This window comes from Patiria miniata, unplaced genomic scaffold (assembly GCF_015706575.1).
Source record: "Patiria miniata isolate m_02_andy unplaced genomic scaffold, ASM1570657v1 HiC_scaffold_20, whole genome shotgun sequence".
In the NCBI taxonomy this organism is placed as follows: Eukaryota; Metazoa; Echinodermata; class Asteroidea; order Valvatida; family Asterinidae; genus Patiria; species Patiria miniata.
Window position 1 is genome coordinate 28204512 of NW_024037059.1, and position 21527 is coordinate 28226038.

At 41.0% G+C, this 21527-nt stretch overlaps 1 protein-coding gene across 1 annotated transcript in view; it reads right to left on the reverse strand.

The window, feature by feature from the left end:
• Positions 1–3969: 3969 nt before the first annotated feature.
• LOC119727962 overlaps positions 3970–21527 on the reverse strand; it is a 70185-nt gene continuing 52627 nt past the window's right edge. Inside the window, exons 28-40 of the mRNA XM_038200044.1 lie at positions 20120–20242; positions 19206–19403; positions 18333–18539; positions 17193–17396; positions 15539–15886; positions 13800–13958; positions 13314–13466; positions 12543–12664; positions 11628–11753; positions 10922–11003; positions 9721–9843; positions 5980–6183; positions 3970–5274 (exon numbers count right to left, since the gene is read on the reverse strand). Of these exons, the coding sequence (XP_038055972.1) occupies positions 4973–5274; positions 5980–6183; positions 9721–9843; positions 10922–11003; positions 11628–11753; positions 12543–12664; positions 13314–13466; positions 13800–13958; positions 15539–15886; positions 17193–17396; positions 18333–18539; positions 19206–19403; positions 20120–20242 (2351 nt within the window). The 3' untranslated portion in view covers positions 3970–4972. The remainder of the gene's footprint in view (positions 5275–5979; positions 6184–9720; positions 9844–10921; positions 11004–11627; positions 11754–12542; positions 12665–13313; positions 13467–13799; positions 13959–15538; positions 15887–17192; positions 17397–18332; positions 18540–19205; positions 19404–20119; positions 20243–21527) is intronic.

The window sequence follows — 21527 nt, forward strand, 5'->3', positions numbered from 1 at the left end:
TGCGGAAGTGTGTGTGGGGCGTACGTACATGCACACAAAGCACACGCAAGGGTCGTTGAGGCTAACGGTATAGTACAACTAGTGATTGTGTCGTGGCGCGCGCGGTGTGCGGTAGCGGGAACAAGCTCATATGAAAACAAGCTGATAGCCTTGGTCAAGGCTACGGTAGCTCTTGATGAGCATAATATTAGCCCCTGCAATAATAAGGTACACATAGGCCTAGTAGCTGACAGTGAGAGCGTAGCTTCATATCTACACTGAGCACCAGTGAGGTAACATCTTGAAATGATGTTGCCAAAACGTCTCATCGTTGGCTTGATAAGCCTTTGTCTTATGATCAGATGCACTGGTGGTAATGAGAGTTGTGGGGCCTCCATTAGAGGGGCGTGTCCTCCTGCTTGGAGCCAGTGGGGTGACAAATGCTACAAGCAACTCAGCGAGAAACTACCACGGGCTGAGGCAAAACAGGAGTGCATCAAGATGGGAAGTGTCTTGGTCATGCCACAGTCTCAGGAGGAAACTGAGTTCCATCTCAAGAACCTGATGGACGGCTACTTTTGGATCGACTGCAATTATGTCCAAGGTGAAGGTTTGTCACGTTACATGTACATGCATTATTTATTCCTCACTTCATTTTCGATCGGTTTTGATTTTTATAACTTTCTAAGATGCCGAACTTAAAATCCAATCCGCTTAATTAAGTGATTTCTTTAAATTGTTTCCTTGTTTTTTAATTAGACGGCTTGCTTGTTTTGTTTAAAATCGCAATTTTGTTTTCTTTTCTTACTCGTTTAATTAATGCATGAAATTGGATACCCCCTTTTGTGTAGTTTATGTAATGGTCTATACTTTTTGAGAAGATTCGCTGATTAACAAGACAACCGCATCTTGACCACTAGATTTTGACCAATCAGCGGGCGCTTTCTATATCGAGTCTTCCGTCATTAACCCGTTGTCGCGTCACAGACACGGATATAAAAAAAAAAGACACAGCAACGCTGTGGTCACGCGCTCCGTATTATGTTACGAGATACAATACGGTAACAGCCGGGTGCGTATTACAAAACACTGCATTCGAATTGACCAATCACAAATTGAGTCCTGATTTGGGAATGAAATGACGTCACGATTTAGTAAAGTCGACTCCGATTGGCTGAGGCGCGAGATCGCATAAATCTGTATGTTTTGATAAATCAGACGACATATAGGAGACTTGGCACCGTGAATAACGGGTGATACTCAGACTACCTTTTGTGTGGTGGGAAACCAAAAAATGCAGAATTTAAGGTTATTTTCCAATAGCCTGAATGTATTGTTAAATAGTATTGTAAAACAAAGAACGAACAACACATGTGGTGTCCAGCCCAGCTCCCCCCGGCCCCTCCCCTTTCAAATCTCTACGCCCGGAGGATTAGGTTTTTTGTCATCCCCCACCCTGTCGGTCGGTCAGTCTGTGTCCAAGATTGACACAAAAATTGACCAAACAATTGACAGTATCCATGCCGTGGTCATAAAATGCACTCTTGCCGACGGTTTTCGGAACAGCGGTTTTGTTTCGTTTGATGCGCATGCGCGTAAATTTTGCATGTCTGTCCCCGAAAATTGCCCAAAATAAGCCCCGTAATAAGTTCCCACAAAATATAACTATCAAATTTTATTTTTTTTACAAATAAAAAGCAGCAAACAAAATCAATTAACCAAAATTGTATTAATTCGAAAAGATGTTTATGAAAAAGGTATTCATCACTAATCGCTATAAATCTAGGTATACATCTGAAGTAAGGTGTTCCAAAATATATGTGCCATCGGCGTCGCATTTTTGGGCTTCACATTGTTAAGCTCTGCGGCGAAGATTGACGTTCATGCCAGAGCTTATTGTGCACTTGCACTTGTTCTCCGGTAAATGCTATAGGTACATGGGTGTGTCAGGATGGCACTACTGATGTGGAGTACAGAAACTGGAGGGATGGTGAACCTAATAATGGCGGGAAAGGAGAAGATTGTGTAGCAGCGTACGAAACTGGTTGGAATGATATACCATGTCAGATACCCGTTGCCGTAATCTGCAAACAACCTGCACCACAGCTGCACTTTTAAATGACAAGCTGGAACTCACTGGCAATTCAATCCTTTTAAAATAGCTGAGTTAAGTAGGCCTTGTCGTTTTTATCTGTTAGAAAAGGAAAAGAGATAAAGCACTGTTTAAATATCAGTCATGTACAACGTGTCAAAATAAATGTCTATACTTTTGATCCAAAATAACTCTAGTGTTTATCAACGGAATTAAACTACAAATGCAGACAATGTAAATGACAGATTTTATGGAGTGAGTTTCATCGGCTTTGTGCAAGAGGGTGAGATTTAAACGCCATGCGAAAAATATACTCACTTTTAGAATCTGCCACTTTCGACTTGGCGTCCTCGATACAGCGATGGAGACGGTGGTGGAAGGCGCTTGTTGCGGCCGAACGCTTCCGAAGGAATGCAGGATCACCCCCGATGTCATTGCACACCTCCTCGATCGTTTGGCGCAACACACGATCGAGCACGTGTGCAATGACATCGGGGGTGATCCTGCATTCCCTAGGAGGCTTTCGCATGGCGTTTAAATCTCAGCCCTCTTGCACAAAGCTGAAACTCGCTCCATAACATTCGTCATGCCTTGCTTAGGCTTAAATTATCTGAAAATGTAATTCCATTGGTAAACACAAGAGTTATTTAGGATCAAAAGTATGACTTTTTAACGAGTAGCTCTGCTATACTTATATTAATGGAAACATTCAAAGTGAAATTGGTTCAAAACAGGGTAATGTGGGGGTTGCGCAAGAGGGGAGAACAATAATTAAAGAAAGCATGATTTAGAAAATACAAACAAATGATTCTTTTGGATACACTTCCCCTTTAACCGTACCTTAACCTATCTGTTCTTTTGAGAACATTTTAGCTGGGACCTTGACCATTGTATCTTCAAATGCTGTACCAGCTGTGAAAGTAAAAGAACATTATGTGGTCAATGTCTTGCCCGACATTGTAAACATAATGCTATTTTTGTATGGTGGTAGGTAAGTGCACTGCACTAATAGTTCTGACGACATTCGACTTAAACTGGATGCACACTTTGTTAAAAAGGTAAAGATTATTATCATAAAAAAAAATAATATTCTGGAGTGAACTTAATTTTGGCCGTGCATCCTTGCAACACCTTCAACCAATAAACATATAATATATAGGCCTACTTGTCACAGAATAATGTCTATAACCCTCCTGCTGTCTGAACAGTCACAGACAGTCAAAAAAAAATCAATCCTCTTCCCTGCCATGCCTTTTACACAGGCTAGTCACCAATAGTCAGATCATATTTCAAGCAAGCACTGTGACTAGTCAAATTCAGTCGACAGACAAAAGCAGGCAAGCGGTAGGCACGGCTGGCTCATTACCTACAGACAAAGCGTAGCTGTACCAAGTTACACAAACAGTCACAGGCAGTCAATCCTGCTTTATGTAGGCTGGGAGCTCTTAACTGTTGAAAACAGTCACTTGACTGATTTTGACTGAAAGGACAACTTTGCTCAGAGCGTGTGTTGTATAGAACGGTTAAAGTCTCCGGATGACGAACAGTACAAAACGTCGAGTTAAACCAACTGGTTCTTCTCTGAACCACGCAACTCACTAAGAGATATTATTCACATGGTGTTACCGCAAACCTACCATTCACTGATCATGTCCACCATGCAAAACTTTAAGTCTCGACAAATAAAGTTGACATCAATTTCCAGAATAAAAACCGTTATTCGTAACTGAATGTCCATCCAGTATGCAAATCGAGGTTCATCACAATTGTTGGATCAAAACCTCAATTTAAAATTCAAACAGCAAATGAAGTTTCACAGTCATAATTGTTTTCACCTTCATGACCATTGACCTTCGTCTCATAATTGAAAAACAACAGAAGACACAACTCCAATAATGAAACACAACACAAAGTGCTTTTTAATGTTTTCCTAGATTCATGTGTTTAACATTCAAAGAAAACAATACCGTTGTCGTGTACTTTATAAAACGTACATGTCACAAAATAACTCTCTATAACGTAACTAAAACCCACTGCAAAATTATCAAAAGATAAATAAACACATTACTAGCGGGAAATTATCTTTATGTAACTTACTTTCATAACTTAATGAAACCTACTAAATCCAAAATGTGTGAAAATTATATCTTGTTAGCATACAAAAGATTATGAACATATAGCTCAAACTTATCACCACAATTAGTCAATCCTTAAAAGGAAATAATAAAAAGTTTCAAAAACTCCACTAAGTGGTATAACTGTTTAATTATTCATCGTTCAAGTTTTCCTGCAAAATGACATAATTAATACATCATAAGAAGTTTCAAAAGGACTTATCACAGGGTTCTAACGGATATCTTACATGAAATTCCACAATTTTTCCAGGACTTTTGTAAGAAAAGATTAGGGCTTTCCATGACCAATTCCTTCAAATTCCATGATTTTCCATGATTTTTCCATGAAACTATGACTGTGGGAACCCTGTGACAAGATCTGGAATCCAACCTTGCTTCCTAACAGAACGCCTTGTAAAATTAACATTCCATGACTTTTCCATGACTTTCCATGACAAATTCCATGATTTTCCAATGACCATGGGAGCCCTGTAACAAGGTCCGGAATCCAACCCTGCTTCGCTGACGGAGTGCCTTGTAAAATAACGTTCCATGACTTTTCCATGACTTTCCATTATAAGTTCCATGATTTTTCCATGATTTTCCATGATTTTTCCATGAGTGTGGGAACCCTGTAATAAGGTCCTAAATCCAACCCTGCTGACAAAACTCCTTGTAAAATAACATTCCACAACTTTTCCATGACTTTCCATTTAAATTCCATGATTTTCCATGACCGTATAAACCCTGTAACAAGGTCCTGAATCCAACCCTGCTGATGGAACTCCTAATGTTCCCTGTAGGAATCCCTCTGGAAGTACACGTAGTAGACCTTATACTTGAAATCAGCTTCAGCCTCTTCATAAATGGCGTCATTCAGCATGCAGATGTGGCCAGCGTTGCCACGTTTGGTCCTGAAGTTGAATGAAGCGCAGTCTGGGTCGGCCAGGCAGGCCTGCATGCAGGTGAGGATGTTACGCTGTTGGCCTGAGCTAATGACGTGACCTTCTAGACGGTAGGATTTGAGGGTAGGCTGAGGGTTCATGAAGAACATGGATGCTTCCATGGGGCTGTTGTCGGCCGGGTCCACTGTCCATGACAAAAAGAAATGATGACAGTTTTGTTTTATAGTGTAAGACAATCTTGGCATTAATAGGGCTCCTTATCCCCAGCTTTTCCCAACATTTACTGGCTTGTGATTGACTTGCAATTTGGCTTGTGATTGACTTGTGATCGACTTGTGATGGACTTGTGATGGACTTGTGATGGACTTGTGATTGACTTGTGATGGACTTGTGATTGACTTGTGATTGAATTGTGATTGACTTGCAATTTGGTTTGTGATGGACTTGTGATTGACTTGTGATTGACTTACAATTGACTTGCGATTGACTTACAATTGACTTACGATTGACTTGTGATTGACTTGTAATTGACTTGCAATTTGGCTTGTGATTGACTTGTGATAGACTTGTGATTGGTGATTGACTTGTGATTGGTGATTGACTTGTGATGGACTTGTGATGGACTTGTGATTGACTTGTGATTGTCTCGTGATTGACTTGCAATTTGGCTTGTGATTGACTTGTGATTGACATTTGATTGACTTACGTTTGACTCGTGATTGACTTGTGATTGACTAATAATTGGTGATTGACTTGTGATGACTTGTGATGGACTTGTGATAGACTTTGATTGACTTGTGATTCACTTGTGATTGACTTGTGATTGACCTGTGATTGCCTTGTGATTAACTACTGATGGACTTGTGATTGACTCATGACTAGTACTCACACAGGCATCTGTAGGTGACCTGCAGATACTTGTAGATTCCAAAGCATGGCTCCGTAGCAGTGTAGTTAGCCCAGTAGTTGGACACAGTACAGTTCCTCTGGTTAGTACAGATACTGCGGACGGCATCCAATACCTCGCTGGTGTGGCAGTCAGTGTACTCTGTGGTCCCTGGGTAGTTATCACGGAAGCTACAGCGATGCTTTCCTGCAACAATTTTTGGAAAAAATTAATCAACAGAAATACATATTGAAAAGTTGATACAGGCAAACGAACAATAAAGCTCAAGTACGCGTGCTGCTGCATACACACACCAGTGTTGTAGTCGAGACCGGATAGTCCGAGACCGAGACCAAGACCGAGACCTGAAGCTGCGAGACCAAGACCGAGACCGAGACCAGCCCCTTCAAGGCGGACCGAGACCGAGACCGAAACGGTCCGAGACCGAGACCGAGAACGCGGATAATAAATAATAATCTAAATAAACAACAAGACACTAATTACAGCTGAACAGTCTGTACCTGCTTAATTGTGTCATGCGAGTGCTCTTCGTGTTTGCTTCATGCCATAAATTACAACATGGCAACAGAATTTGTTATTGTCACAATCAATTAAAAAAATATTGTTTAACTACTATTAAGTGTAAATCTGATGAAGAGACTCTAACTTAGGAGTACGACAATTTGTACTAGTTTTTGCAAAATTTGAACATGTTGAAACTTGACAAAAGTAAAAAGTTAAAGGTGTATGTTTCATCTGTTATAGGAACTCGGACCCTAAACTCCAGAGCCAGCCCTTGGTTTCAGCAATGACCACTAACGGATATTTAAATGCAACTTTAATTTTACATTGGACCTCCTTGTAATCCTGATTCGAAAACAATTTGGAGCAAGAAAATATTGATTTATTTTTTAAAATTTCAGTCATGGAATATAGATTTGTACATGTAGACCAAAAAATTGAGAGATGGTAGCCAGATATGGATAGGTCTGCCCCCCATCCCTCTTTGTGATTCTCCTTCCAACCCTGTATGTTTGTGTGTCCCCTACATGTTTGTTTCTTGTTCCTCTGTCATTTACCTCTGAAGAAGGCCTGGCTAAGGCTGAAATGTAATGCCACTTTATTTTTGTTTAATGTCAATAACGTTACATATACTATAGAAGATCGATGAACCATATTTGCCTGATCTATCTTCTGTTCATCTGCCCGCCGTCATCATCGTCATAAGCCTTTTAGAGAATATGGCCGACACAATAGAAGGGCGCTGTAACAAACTGAATGTGGTGGGCGAGATGCACTTTTAGGATGCATGGCTCAGTGCGCACGCCTCTCTACTTTGGCTACTTTGCCGGGCAATTTACTTGAGTATTTTAGTGACAAGTACGACATTGCCAATATTCTAATCGCTTATTGTGATGGCCGTAAACAGCATATAGCGATTAATGAAACAAAAGTCTTCTCGATTCATGCAAACGCAATTGACATTTAGGAAGGAGACGAGGCAGGCAATAAGACTCTATTTTTGTGTGACCATGGCAGTAGCTCCATTTGTGTTTATCACAGATGAAAAGATGAATACATGGCGAGTCAAAAAGAAAGTGACCGTATGATAAAAAAAAAATGGCACGCTCCATTTTGTAAAAAATATAATTGGGATAAAGAACATGTTATTGAGTAGTAACTGTGAACATGTCACGTAATTTGCGTACTATTCCCAAGTCGTGACTAGTTTAATAAAGATATCACAAAATTCAGCTGTCCACCACTAATACCAATTTAACGGTCTACGAATTGATGAATATCAATTAATAAATATAATTTAAAAAAACGTTTTCCCGCCTCCACGAATAAAGGAAAAATTGAAAAGGAAAATCGATATAAAACAAAAACAAAGTGGACATGAATAAAGTAAAGGCAAACCAGTTCACACCTTAATTAACAATTAATATTATTATTTCAACAGAACCAATACAAAACACTTTACACACCAATTCAATTTAAGAAAATACCAATATACCATGATAGATTACCAGAGAGTGAGTGGTGGGGCGAGCAGGGGGTATAACAAAAAGTTCATAGTTCTTGTCTTGGTGGGTGCTCTATGATGACTCCGGTGCCGGAGATGAGCAGCAGGAAAAGGGGGAAAGGGGTTCCTCTAACGAGGTCCTCCCGTTAGGCAGCTAGTACGGTCAATACGCCGTACTCGTGAGTTCACGCACGTCGGATCAGTACCCCCGTGAAGTGACGTCAGGGTCCGTTAACTCAGACCCAAGTCTCTAGCCTGACGAAGTCGCCAAACCCAAACCAGGCAGCACCCTAGCGGGGCCAACTCCAAACTTGCTTGAAGCTCCAATCTGCTGTCCAGTCGACGAGCGACATCCAGGGGGAGATCATCAGACAGCAGACTCCCGGTCTTGGTCTTCAGGCGTGTGCCCCGGGGACAACTCCCCAACAGCCGGCAGTGGGCACAGTCGTGAAACTCACGGTCCTCTCCGTCCGATGGTATGGGATGAAAGGCACACCCCAAAGTTCGACGATCCATTTTATACTGGGACGAACATTCCAGGCACACCCGATGCATACCGTAAATTCTAACTTTTCACTTTCCAAATTTAACGATTGTTCATTCTAATTTGCAAATCTAAACTGCTCGCCCCAATTGGGTTAAACTGCTCGCCCCTTGAATAGTTAAAATGTTTAAGACATCGTTCCAGCCACTATTTTCTTTAACAAGAAAACCGATATTATGTAATACAGTTTTACATGCCACCAAATAAATAATACACTACTACAACTCTGGAATAAATATTAAATAATACATCATCTTAACACATCACACTGCAGTCACATTTGCCCTAAACTGATTCTTTACTTAACCCTAAAAGGGCAGGGGGCGGAATCCGCCCCCCCCCTCACTTTTTGGCTGGTCTCGACTCGAGACCAGCCAAAATATCGAGACCAAAGGGGACCGAGACCGAGACCAAGACCGAGACCACAGCTCCCGAGACCGAGACCGAGACCGGCAAAAAGTGGTCTCGAGACCGAGACCGAGACCGAGACCGGTCTCGAGACCTACAACACTGACACACACCACACACATCACGAAAATGCTCGCAGTACAAGCACGCACGTCTTATTCACGAGTTGGCCATTTTTGTTGAGTTCCCTGAATGTATTTTTTATTAAGTGTTAACTGTTCCATGGGATGGTGCCAGACAATTTATGCAGGCAATGCAACCTTATTTTACTGTCTTTTTTAATTAGGGAATTTTTAATTACAAATTTGAAATTATTCATTGAAGCAGACCGAAATTAAATAGGAATTAACTTGCTTTTATTTCTCTTCGCAAGTTCTAAAAATAAAGATTTTACATCACTTTCAATTCAACATGGCCAACTCGTTAAAAAGGCCCAAACACCCTCACAGGGCACGTGCGTGTATGTGCTAACCATGGGCTAACTAATAATAACACTGACTGGCCAGATTTGTTCAAGTGAAAATGGTCATCAGAATTTATTGTCCAATAGGCATGCTTCTTATATCAGCGTTTAGAGAATTTCATCGACTTCATGAATGACATCACTCTGATGTTGCTGGACTTTTCGTTTGGACGCTGTAGTAAAAAAACACTTGGACATGCCTGTTAAAAAAACTAGTTTATGCTTCATAGAGTGCAACTGAGTCTGCGTACTGTTAAATCAAATGATAAAAAGGACCCACAACCCTAAATTGACCATTCTTACCTTCCGCCCGACCGAGGTCTGCCGATATAATCCTGATGTGGCTGGCTTCTGCTGGGCACTCAAGAAACAAATCTGCATGGTCCTCACAAGAGTACAGCGTAATATCGTTCAATGGACGCCCCTCTGCAAAAGAAAAATTAGTACTGGGCTAAGATATGTAAAGGATGACTATAGTTGTTTTTGAACAAGCCAACAGATAGATGGGGGTAAATCTTTAGAAAATCATTTTGTTTGTACTCGCATTAAGGTACAGGCTGTTCAGCTGAACTATTAAAAAGGCAGAGTTGTAAACGTGTAACTGAATTTAATGACTCGAGTCTAGTCGAGTCATTTTAAGAAAGTGACTTGACTAATTGAATTGAAACATTAGGTCAAGAAGGTTGCGTTGAGTCACAGTGTGTGGTTGAGTTGAGTCAAGTCGAGTCGAGTGGAGTCAAATTTATGCTCGAGTCAATTCAAGTCACTGATATTTGAACACCATGTAATAAATTACAGAAATGGAAGAAGGACCACAAGGCACCAGTTTATTATGAAGATATAAACTAAGATTATGCTGCATTGGTACCCAATATAGGCAATTTCTGCTGGACATTTAAAACAAAGATCACAAGTTTAAAGATCCACACATGCAGCAACAGTGAGCAAGAAGTAAAATTCGGTTTCATCTCTGGTTTGACTTCAGGTCTGGAATCTTTTTTATGCTGACAGCATCAAAACCGAAACTGTATTTAATTTTGTACAAATTTATATAAATATTTTTTTCAAAGCAGAACATAAATTTAGTCTAGTTCCATCAAGGGCTTATGAAATCGCCCAAAACCGATGATAAAACCAAGAATTGGGAAATGCGTGCAAAGTCTGCAACCGGAAAACATGTAGTAGTTTGTTTGCTACATTATAAAACCACGGGGTAGGCGTTTGTGAAACACGTATTATATGCATTAACTTGAAGGTAACGAGAAGTACGCGAACAATGAGTAACTTTGTACCGTACGTCACTGCAAGTATATTTTTGCACAGTTTTGGGACTTGAGTGTTTCTAGGCTTTGACCCGAGTCTAGTCGAGTCTGCTATTGAGGGACTCGAGTCGAGTCAAGTCAATTACCTGTTGGGACTCGAGTCGAGTCATTGGCTCGAATCATTGCAACTCTGAAAAAGGGACCCCATTGTCAAAGATCGCCACTTTCCTTGGCTAACTAACCTTCACAGCTGTATGTGACTTCTAGATATTTGGTCTTGATGGTGCTGCATGGATCATCTGATGTTAAATCTTCCTGCTCAGTCTGCAATCAAAACAATCCGATTCATGCATTATTCTCGCTATACTTCATGTACCATTACTCTCTGTTTCGCCCAGAACCGCCCTGCGTGTTACTCCCTGTACCGCCCCAAACCACCCTGTCTGTTACTCCCTGTACTGCCTAAACTGCCCTGCCTGTTACTCCCTGTACTGTCCCAAACCGCCCTGCCTGTTACTCCCTGTACTGCCCAAAACCACCCTACCTGTTACTCCCTGTAACACCCCAAACCACTCTACTTGTTACTCCCTGTACCACCCAGATCCGCCCTGTCTGTTATTCTCCGTACCACCCCAAACCACCCTACCTGTTACTCCCTGTACTGCCCCAAACCACCCTGCCTGTTACTCCCTGTACTGCATGCCCCAAACCACCCTGCTTGTTACTCCCTGTACTGCACCAAACCACCCTGCCTGTTACTCTCTGTACTGTCCCAAACCGCCCTGCCTGTTACTCCCTGTACTGCCCAAAACTGCCCAAGTTCTGTATGGTTTCAAGGATTCGTCAGGGAATAGATACAATGTAATACAATGTATAACAGGGGTAAACAGTTAAAGAACATTAAGAGCATTACAGCTTAGCTGTGTGTTCAAGGTGCGATCTACTTACGGGAAGACTGCAAGAACGTTGGTCTTGGCAATAAGCCTTGACAATGTCCAGGGTGTCTGTTGAGCGACAGGTTGTTGTGTCGTCGTATCCGTTTGAATGTGGGCAAACGAGGGACGAACTGCCAACCTGTATCAAATAGAACATGGGTGTTATAATAATAATAATAGCTTGGGAGGCTAATCATCCTTACTCGCAGCTGAGAAGCTGAACTGCGAAGGATGTGGCTACGAAGTGGTCGAGCCAAGGGCATGAAAAGATGCCTCAGGCTGCTGCCATACGACCCATGTCTAATCACGGAGCACATGGTTCAGTGGTTTAGGACTGCTAATGTAAATAGGGAGTGGCACGTGTATGTGTTTGGATTGAAGCTAAATCACTTCACGCTTGCAAGTAGCAACGAACACACTCCACATTTAACACCTGTAGTTGTCAAGTTTTGTTTTTATTGTAAAGCTAAAGTTGTTCAATGTCTTAGGGGCATGAAGGGTCTAGCGGTAGGGCACAGGATTCATAATCGTGAGATTGTGGGTTTTAGCCAACCGTGGCCATGCGTGTTGTGCCCTTGAGTAAGGCGCTTTACCTCAATTACTCCTCTCAACCCACTTTTCCATATATAGTTTTTGTGCTTTTTCGTATCTGGCAGTTAACGTAGCAACGGGATTAAATGTGATACAAAACGTGGTTCCAATATCCAGAAATGGTTATCATTTAATTCTGTATAAAGAATTTCTTACTCAAATAAAGGAAAGGCTCTTACGCCATAATGATAGTTCTGTAAAGCTTGTTTATATCATGTCTTTAAGGTTCAAATTATCGCATGAATATAATTAAAACATAGCTGCTGTTGCATACAGAAATACTAAACTCAGTCTGGTTTGATTAAAATGACAATAGTGTTTTTTTTATCTCATTCACCTGAGTTCGACCGTAGAAAGCATCTTGTATCTTGATGTATTTTCCGTCCGGGCAGGTCAGACTCAACTCATACTCCAGATTCTCGCAGGCGAATAAAGTGATGTCGCCGGATGGGACATCCTCTGGATTGTGGGGAAAAATAGAAGGACAATTACAGATTAAAAGATTCAGTAACATGATATTCTGTTGAGATTTTATAATCATGCAAAAAACAGCCTCATCAGGTTGCCATCTGCAAGATACATACAAGGTGAGTAAAAAAACCGAAACCCGAATGTTGGGACCATTGTTTTAGTGAAGTTCTGCATGTAGCACTTTCAAAATCTAGGATATGAAAGCCCAATTCATAAGCTCTCTTTTCGTACAAGAATCATTCAAATCACTCATGTGTTTTTGAAGTTAAAGAATTTTCAACACAACCACCATTTTATAATTCTGTCGACGGATCAACAGACGGTAAGGGTTCTTTCAGAAAACGAAAACAAATCACATAGGATGTGTGTGAATTGTTTCCTTTTTGCTGAAAGAACACAGACCTTTTTTGTGATCCGTGGACAGAACTTTAAAACGGTGGTTGAGTTTAAAATGACGTAACTTCAAAAGTACATAAGTGATTTGAATGATTCTTGTACTAAAAGGAAGCTTATGAATTGGGCTTTCATATCCTAGATTTAAGAACTATTGATAGGAGAACTTCGCTAAAACAATTGGTCCCGACATTTGGGTTTTGATTTTTTTACTCGGCCTGTACTTCAAAGTTGTCTGTCTCACCTTTACAAGTGAAAGCCAGTTCCAGGTGTAAACGCATAGCTCCGCAGAAACTGTTGCCCAGCCAGTAGTCAGTGTGCCTGATATAGCAAGTCTTTTTGTTGTTGCAGTGGGTTTGAATTGATGAAGAGACGTCCTGGTCACTGCACGAACTCACTGCAAAAAAAGTGAAAATGATTGAAATGAATAGCAAAATGAATGAGGAACTTGTGTCCATGTGCAATGGACTTTACCTTAATTGCTGATCTGTTCATGGTTTGCAGAGTCTTTCAAAAAAGGTAATACGCAACATCTGCAAACATCACAAAACAGAACTACCAAATTTTCATGAAACAACATACTTGGCTGTGAGTGCATTCTAGTCTCACACAATCTGTGAAATCATGGCACCTGGTGTGCTGTCATTTTGAAGAAAGGTGGAATATTTGTAGGGTAGAGTAATTTTAAGAATTATTGCCGATTGCTTACAAAAACACAGCATTGACATACCATCAACGTTGGGGTCTTGGGGATCATACAGCGGGACGGAGGTTGTTGAGGCCTTGACATAGGCACTATTGATATCTATGACGCCCTTGAACCCGACGCAGGCAATCTCCATGGCAGTGTCCTGATTGGTCACTGCAGTGACCTGCTGGCCTTGTTCACCTGGATAAGAATACAGTTACAAACTTGAAACCCACGTAGCAACATTGGTAGTTACCCACTTCCCTACCTACCGATTCAAAACCCTCCTGCTGTCTGAACAGTCACAGACAGTCAAAAAATCAATCGTCTTCCCTGACATACCTTTTACACAGTCAAGTCACCAACAGTCAGATCATATTTCAAAGAGGCACTCTGACTAGTCAAATTCAGTCAACAGACAAAAGCAGGCAAATGCACAGCTGGCTTATCCATCACTTGCAGTCAAAGCATAGCTGTATTAAGTTACATAAACAGTCACAGCCATCAATCCTGCTTTATGTAGGCTGGGAGCTCTTAACTGTTGGAAACAGTCACTTGATTGATTTTGACTGGAAGTACAACTTGGCACAGAATGCCTGTTTGCATAGGAGGGTTTCCATGAGAAAAGCCTGTCTCATAGTGAAGACAGGACTAGTACCAAATACCCTGTGAAATAATCCTGACAGAAATGGTTTCAATCGAAAGAAACAATCCGTGAAGGTGGTTTTAAAAATTATGCAAGCGGGCACATTTTTTTTTACCTGACTCCTAAAATATGTTTTATGTGTTCTCAAAATGAAGACAGCAACCAGCAAGCTAAAACTTATCATAACATTTTCGCTGTGATTTTACACTAGAGTACAAACAATATACTCCATCAACATGAAATGCTGATGTTGGATACTTTATGATAAATTTAAAGATGTCTGCTTGCACAATTTGTTTTGGGTCAGCTGTAGTGTCTTCGTGTCAACATCAGGCATCGTTAGTATTGCGTTTAAATTAGGCCTGGGCGACTAGTGAATTTCAATAGTCGCGACTAGTTGTGATAAATTGACACGATTAGTGGACTAGTCACGACTAGTAACACATTATTAATTTATCAAGTAATTCCTCTAATCAGTGCAGCAGTACATCTAACATATGGGTCTGCGCATGTGCAATGAGCATGTGGGGCAAATAAAAACAACAAGGAGGTCAGTTTGTCGTGATCAGACGGTTCTATATTGTTTAGGGGTATTTTGACAGAAATGATTAATATAACATATAGTGTAAAGTAAAGTCTGCGTAATACAAAGCATTAAGCCTTTGACACGCTTGAAAAAGTAATGATGGAATCACACGTGTCATGTGAGTACTTCATCATTCATTGATTTACTCAGTTGTGAGAGTTCACTTTAGAAAATATTCACTAACTCTGAAAGTGGCATTCATGTTCTGTCTTTGTTACTATTAAATCCTTCTTCCTTAAAACATCTTTATTGGGCCATTTTTTAATTGCTTGAATCACAGATTTTCAGGTGTGGGTGACAAGTGAATTTCATTAGTCACGACTAGTTTAAGTAGTCGCGACTAGTCATGGCACGCGACTAGTCGACTATTCAGAAATTAATAGTCACGACTACCAATACTTGTTTGTATTGGTGACTAGTGGATTAGTCGCACTAGTCGCACAGGCCTAATTTAAATGTCTCTCCCATTGGTCTCCCAAACTCTCCACCTTTTGACTGTTGAGGGGGTACTTGTGCACGGACACCAAAAGTGAAAACACTGGAACGTACCAGCTACGTATCTGTTACACTGGAAGCTGACTTTCAGGTATTTGAACTCTCCCTGGCAAGGGTCCCCGGCCCCACTGGCCAGTGCGTCCAAGATATCGCTCTGCACGTCCACCTCACAGTATCTCTCGGCGTTACACTTATCTCTGATGATGCCTAGGACGGTAGAGTGGTCCGCTGCGCATCCTGTCGTGTAGGTGTGGTTGGCGGTGTGATGCGGGCACACTGAGCCGTCCTCTGCACGTCCGTAGAAAGCGTCGGTGATCTGTAGGTATAGGGCGCTCATGAAGCCACAAAAGAGCTGCAGTTTCTGGCCGTCGCAGGCGACAGCTTTCTGCTCCCGTCTGTCCACTAAAAATAATACAGGAGAAAAGAATGGCATGATCACTTAAAGGCCTGCCCCACGGTGCCATGATGTGTACATATTTGGGCACTAGAGATACTCAATGGTATTACTAAGAATCAGGACTGGTTAGAATGTTTTATGCAGCATAACCAATGTTTAAAATTTAAAAAACAGAATTTAAATCGTTTTGACACACCCACCCCAAATTTCAATGTTTAATGTTGAATGACCATTGAATATACAGGCATGCAACTGGGAAATCACAAAAAAAGAGGAAATTCAAATTTTTCCCAGACTTCGTACAGTGTTTTTCTATTTTCAATGGCACACATGGGAAGTAAAAAAAGAGGAAATCAGCTGATCCGAGGAAAAGTTGCATGCCTGAATATATCCTATACTCTCAAGAACAAAGTAATGCTTCAAACAGTGGCGACGCCAGACTCTAAAATTGGGGGGGGGGGGGGCAATAACAAAAAAATGAAGCCTGTGTACATGCGTGTGTACCATTGTCAATGGTCCGGAAATAAGCCACTAGAGCAACTTAGAGGTGCAGTCATTTTTATGAATGAGAAATGTATCAAACTGCAGAATGGTGTATAACAAATGTATAACAAATGTACAAAGACGTTGGCTGCACACTATCTACTGTTGACTGCACACTATCTACGGCTTATGTACCAATGTTTTAATGCTTTCATTGGCCCCAAATTGTATGAATCTTAACAGGGAAGAAAATAAACATAATTTATCCAGTTGTAGATAAAGTGTTCAGGGAAAATTGGGGGGGGGGGCCAAACTGGCGGGGTTAGGACAAAACTTGGGGGGGGGACAGATATGACAGATATGACAGACGATTTTGAAGATGCCGCTGGATATTTTTCTTTTTTTCACCTTCTTCTTAAATCATTTTTTCTGTAACAGAATTTCAATTTCCACTTTATATTTCCTTTGACCACCAACCCACTATCTCGAGAAAAAAAATCAACATTTTAAACGATGGTTATTCTGAATGGCCCCTAAAAGTCACATTTGCGTTTTATGCATTTTATTAATCTTCTCCAACCCCCACCAAATTTCATTTTACAAACTGGAGGACTTACATGAATTGATGTTTCTGTCTATACTTTAAAATTTTGTATCAGCTTTTGAAATGTTAAGCTTTTGCCAAGGAATTTGTTCAAGACAACAGACGAAGTTTTAGTGGCCCCTTGATTTGTTTTTGTACCATGTAATATAAAACACAACTCATATCAGTCCTGACTGGAGACTATAAATTTTGACCAACTTGTCTAAAAAAGTAACTCTACTTACTGTACAAGACATTGACTTCACATAGCTTGAGTTGGGTGACGCGATCCGGCACTTCAATACTGACGTACCGGCCGCTCATGACCTGCCCACAGTAGATGTGTGGCCTGTAGTCATCGTCCAACGTCACGTTGCGACCACAGACGGGGTTGTCATGGAAGTTGGGACTGTTTCCAATTCGGATTTGTGCTCCCTCCATGAGATATACTACAGAGTTAACGAAAGATCACAGTAGGAGAATTGGTTTTGATTAACACAACATTTTGATTTTAAGGATCAATGTTGATTGGTCGAAAACGATAAAATTGCTTTCTTGGAAATAGCATTAACTATACATGGTGGTCCAAAAAAAATTACACTTTTTCAGACGCAAATTTCTTGGAATTGGGGAGAAGTGTTAAAATTCTTGCAAGGTTCTCCTCAACTACAGCATCTTTGTGGTATATGGTAAAAACGGGGCTGAAAATAAGCCTAACTTAAGAAATGGCTATGGTTTTAATAAAGATGGTCAAACACCAGTTTATCCACACATAAGTCTATGAGATATGGTCAAGAGCACAATAATAAAATAAGAACTGCAATAATTGTCATAAGGTCTACATGACTGCCACAGACGTGGACAAACTAGTTTTCGACCATTTTTCTGTAAATGTCCATTATTTCTTAACTTGAGCTTTATTTTCAACGCCGTTTTCACCATATTTACCACCAAAATTTTGGGGTGGTCACGTGGGAACAAATCTCTGGGGACAAGAGTAAAGGAGCACACAAGATTACCCCCCTCCCTCCCCCTCACCGCTGTGGGTGAACATTTAGTTCACTAGTAAGAAACATGTCACCTTGGACAATGTAGTCATAGCACTAGACGAATGCTGGAACAGAATGATCAGGAAGGTCATAGAGATCAAGACCCAGAACCCAGCACTCAACAGGGACGCGGGCTACGATCTGCCCGCCATCTATGACGATCTGCTCTCACGTGACCGCCCCAAAAGGCGGTCACGTGAGCGGAGGGATTTAGCCACAACACTGAATGAAGAGGTCGTGAAAACCTCGCAATTGAAGCTACGTCATACTTAACAAAATCAGACTCCGAGATTTAAAGGTAACTATTATTTCTATGGGTTAATAAACACTGTTTACCTTGGCTATTGCCGCAAGTCCTTGGCTGGACAAAGTTAACATCTCTCTGGATGCCTAGATCTACCAGCCACCACGGTGCTAGCTCATCCTCCGACTGGAAGCAATAGCTGTCGCACGAAGTCTTGAAGTTTCCATCCACCGCGTAGCTGCCGTCGTTTTCAGAGATGCTGCTCGTGTTGGTGGGGTACTTATGAGCTATCATCCCACCTGGTTTCCAAATCAACAAGAATTAACAAAAATGAGACAGATCTAACATGAAGCTTTGCATGGCGGATGAGATAAAGTAGAAGGATTGCGGGTAACACCATGTGGGAAGTAATCTCTACTTGGAAGAAGTGTGGTTCTGAAAAGAACTGGTTGGTTGACTTTAGAACTTGACGTTTCGGACAGTGTGCTCTGCCTGTCCTTATCAGGCATAACATGATCATCCTGTCTGAAACGTCAAGTTCTACACTACACTCAACCAACCGGTTCTTTCCAGAACCACTCTTTTTCTATAAAAAAGAGATTACTCTCCACATGGATCTCAACTACTTTTACAAATCATGTATATTGGAAGCCTGCTAATGCTTCAAATTCATAAAATAAACACTTCAAATTCATAAAATAAACAAAATAAAGAAACTGATTCAGCTAACTCCTTATCCAATACCACATTGAATAAAGTAATAGAGACGGATTTGATGCGCGTCCGGAACAATGAACTTATACACCCACTGTGAAACATCAGTGGTTTTTACAGGTTCACATATAATATTTGAAACGATGACCAAATTTTTGAAATATAATCGCCATTGTTCCGATTCGCACAGTTTGTCTGGGAAAAGGCTTGTCAGACAATTCTGGTTACTAGTGACCAAAAGTGTTCCTTACGTGTTCGTTCGCAGGTGTACTTGAGGTCCAGGTACTTAGGGTCCTCCGGGCACGGATCTCCCAAGACCGCAGCAAGTTGGACGTTGAGTCTGCATTCCTCCTTGTCGTCACAGTTTCTCTTGATCATCTCAAGGACCTGGGCAGAGTCAAAGTCGCAGTCCAAGGGGTAGGAGTGGTTGTTACCAAGCGAGCACAGACCTAGAAGAGAATAGATAGCATGAGTATGGTTTACGATCTGGTGGGTTACAAGTCATCACAAGTCCATCACAAGTCCATCACAAGTACAGCAATGAGCTAGTTCGAGCGATGACTACGGTTAATCATAGTTCGACAAACTTCACTCGAATGCAAGTCGGTTGCCTACGGTTCCATACCTGGTTACCAGTAGCCTCATGCATCACAATGCATAGCAGGAAGCCAGTATCAAGAAATTAGGCCCAGGACATGGTTAGATGGCTGCAACCGACCACCATTGCAGTAGGCAAGCGTTTGGTTACAACCTCATCCTGCATTCTAGTAGAGCTTATTTACATGTGAAATAACTGCAAATTCTTTATCAAATGACATAATGGTCACTACATGTGCTGTGTACGGTTGTCATAATCGTACCAATTCAGCACTGCGTGTTGATTCTGCGCACATCCATTCACGGATTTGCCGAATTACAAACCAAATGTGCCTTTTGACGCATCTTTGGAAATGACCTTGTTTTATTGTTTACTTCAAAATGACAGCATGCCAGAAGGAATTATTTCACAGGGAGTTTAGTGCCATTGCTATCTTTAAACCAAGTTAGCTTTTCAACAACAATTTTGTCAGTTACATTTTAGATAGCTGCAAATGATCTTTTCTACCTTTATATACTTTTTTCAGGACAGTTAGTAAATGTTTGTGTATCTGTTAGATGTACGCACCTTCTTCCCTGCGTCCATAGAATGCATCATGAACCATAATGGTGTAGCCGCCTTGACAGAAGATGTACAATTCCTCGCTGTCGCATTCAATCGCTTGCTCTACTTCACCTATACCAATGGGGTCTGTATTAAAAAAAAAACAGTGCAAAATGTTAAGAGTTGATCGTTAGATCTTGAGGATGAGAAAGTATCCGCTCCGTGCACAAGTGCCCCCTCAACGGCATTGAAGGGAGAGTTGGGGGAGAACGGCTGGAGAGGCATTTGAATGCACTGCCGACGACACCTGATGCTCATGCGAAGACCTTATGGGCAATTCCACGGTTACTCATGTTACATTTTTGATGTACTTTTGAGATTCCTTGGGCTGTAATTACCTTACTGAAAAGGCTTAATAACTGTTATCCCCATGGTAGATAGAGTAGACCTAGACCTACCTAAGCACCAAAGATGACATCCAGAAAAATGTGTTATGTATGATAAAAAAGACACACAAAATCAGTTACTCATGTTACGTTTTGGGCAGGCCCGTAGGAAGGTAAAAACTATTGGTCAGGCTCATCTCAGGGCAGGGATCTCAGTTGATGCGAGCGCGTAGCGCGAAGCCCTTAACGGCGTGGGGTTCGGGGCCCGCTTAAGGGCCCCGAAAATTTTTGGATTCTAGACGCTCTGTGGTGCGATCTGAGGCAATTTCTTACCACTTTAACCTTTTTTTTTGTTTTAGCTATCATCATTTAAACATCATTTTCAAGTTTGGAGTCAATTATCTTTTTATTTTTTTTTAGCGTGAGAAATCCCATGTCGACGTTAGAGCATAGAATAACCTGAAATGTGTGAGTCTTACCCTCAGTGCGTGAGAGTTGGCAGGCCTGCAAGGCGGAGGATTTGACCCAATCCCTCCCAAATTAAATGTAACCAAACGCCACTCCCCCAATACTATCAATAGGCCTATATGTAAAGAAATACATGTGCATGTTAAAGGGAATTTAATTCTTCGTAATTTGTACAAGACACATTCTGGAGCACTGCACAACTGCAAGTTTAACCAGTATATGTCATTTGATGAACTTTACATAAATCGTCAAAGTTACTCTCTTAATTCTGACGATTGAAATTTCAATCTATTAGATTGAATTCTCAATCTTTCACAGATTGCCGTGAGGGAACAATCTTTGCGGATTGACCGTCAATCTTTTTTTAGATTGACAATTTTCAATCCACAAACGAGTGGAATTTCAAACTATTAGATTGAAATTTTCAATCTATCTTCAATCGAATTTGGATTGAAAATATGTCAATCTAGACTGATGATTGAACTATTCAGTCTAAAAGATTGAAATTCTCAATCGTTTAAAGATCGACAATTTCAATCCTATTGCTGGATTGACACACACGCACTCATGAACCCACC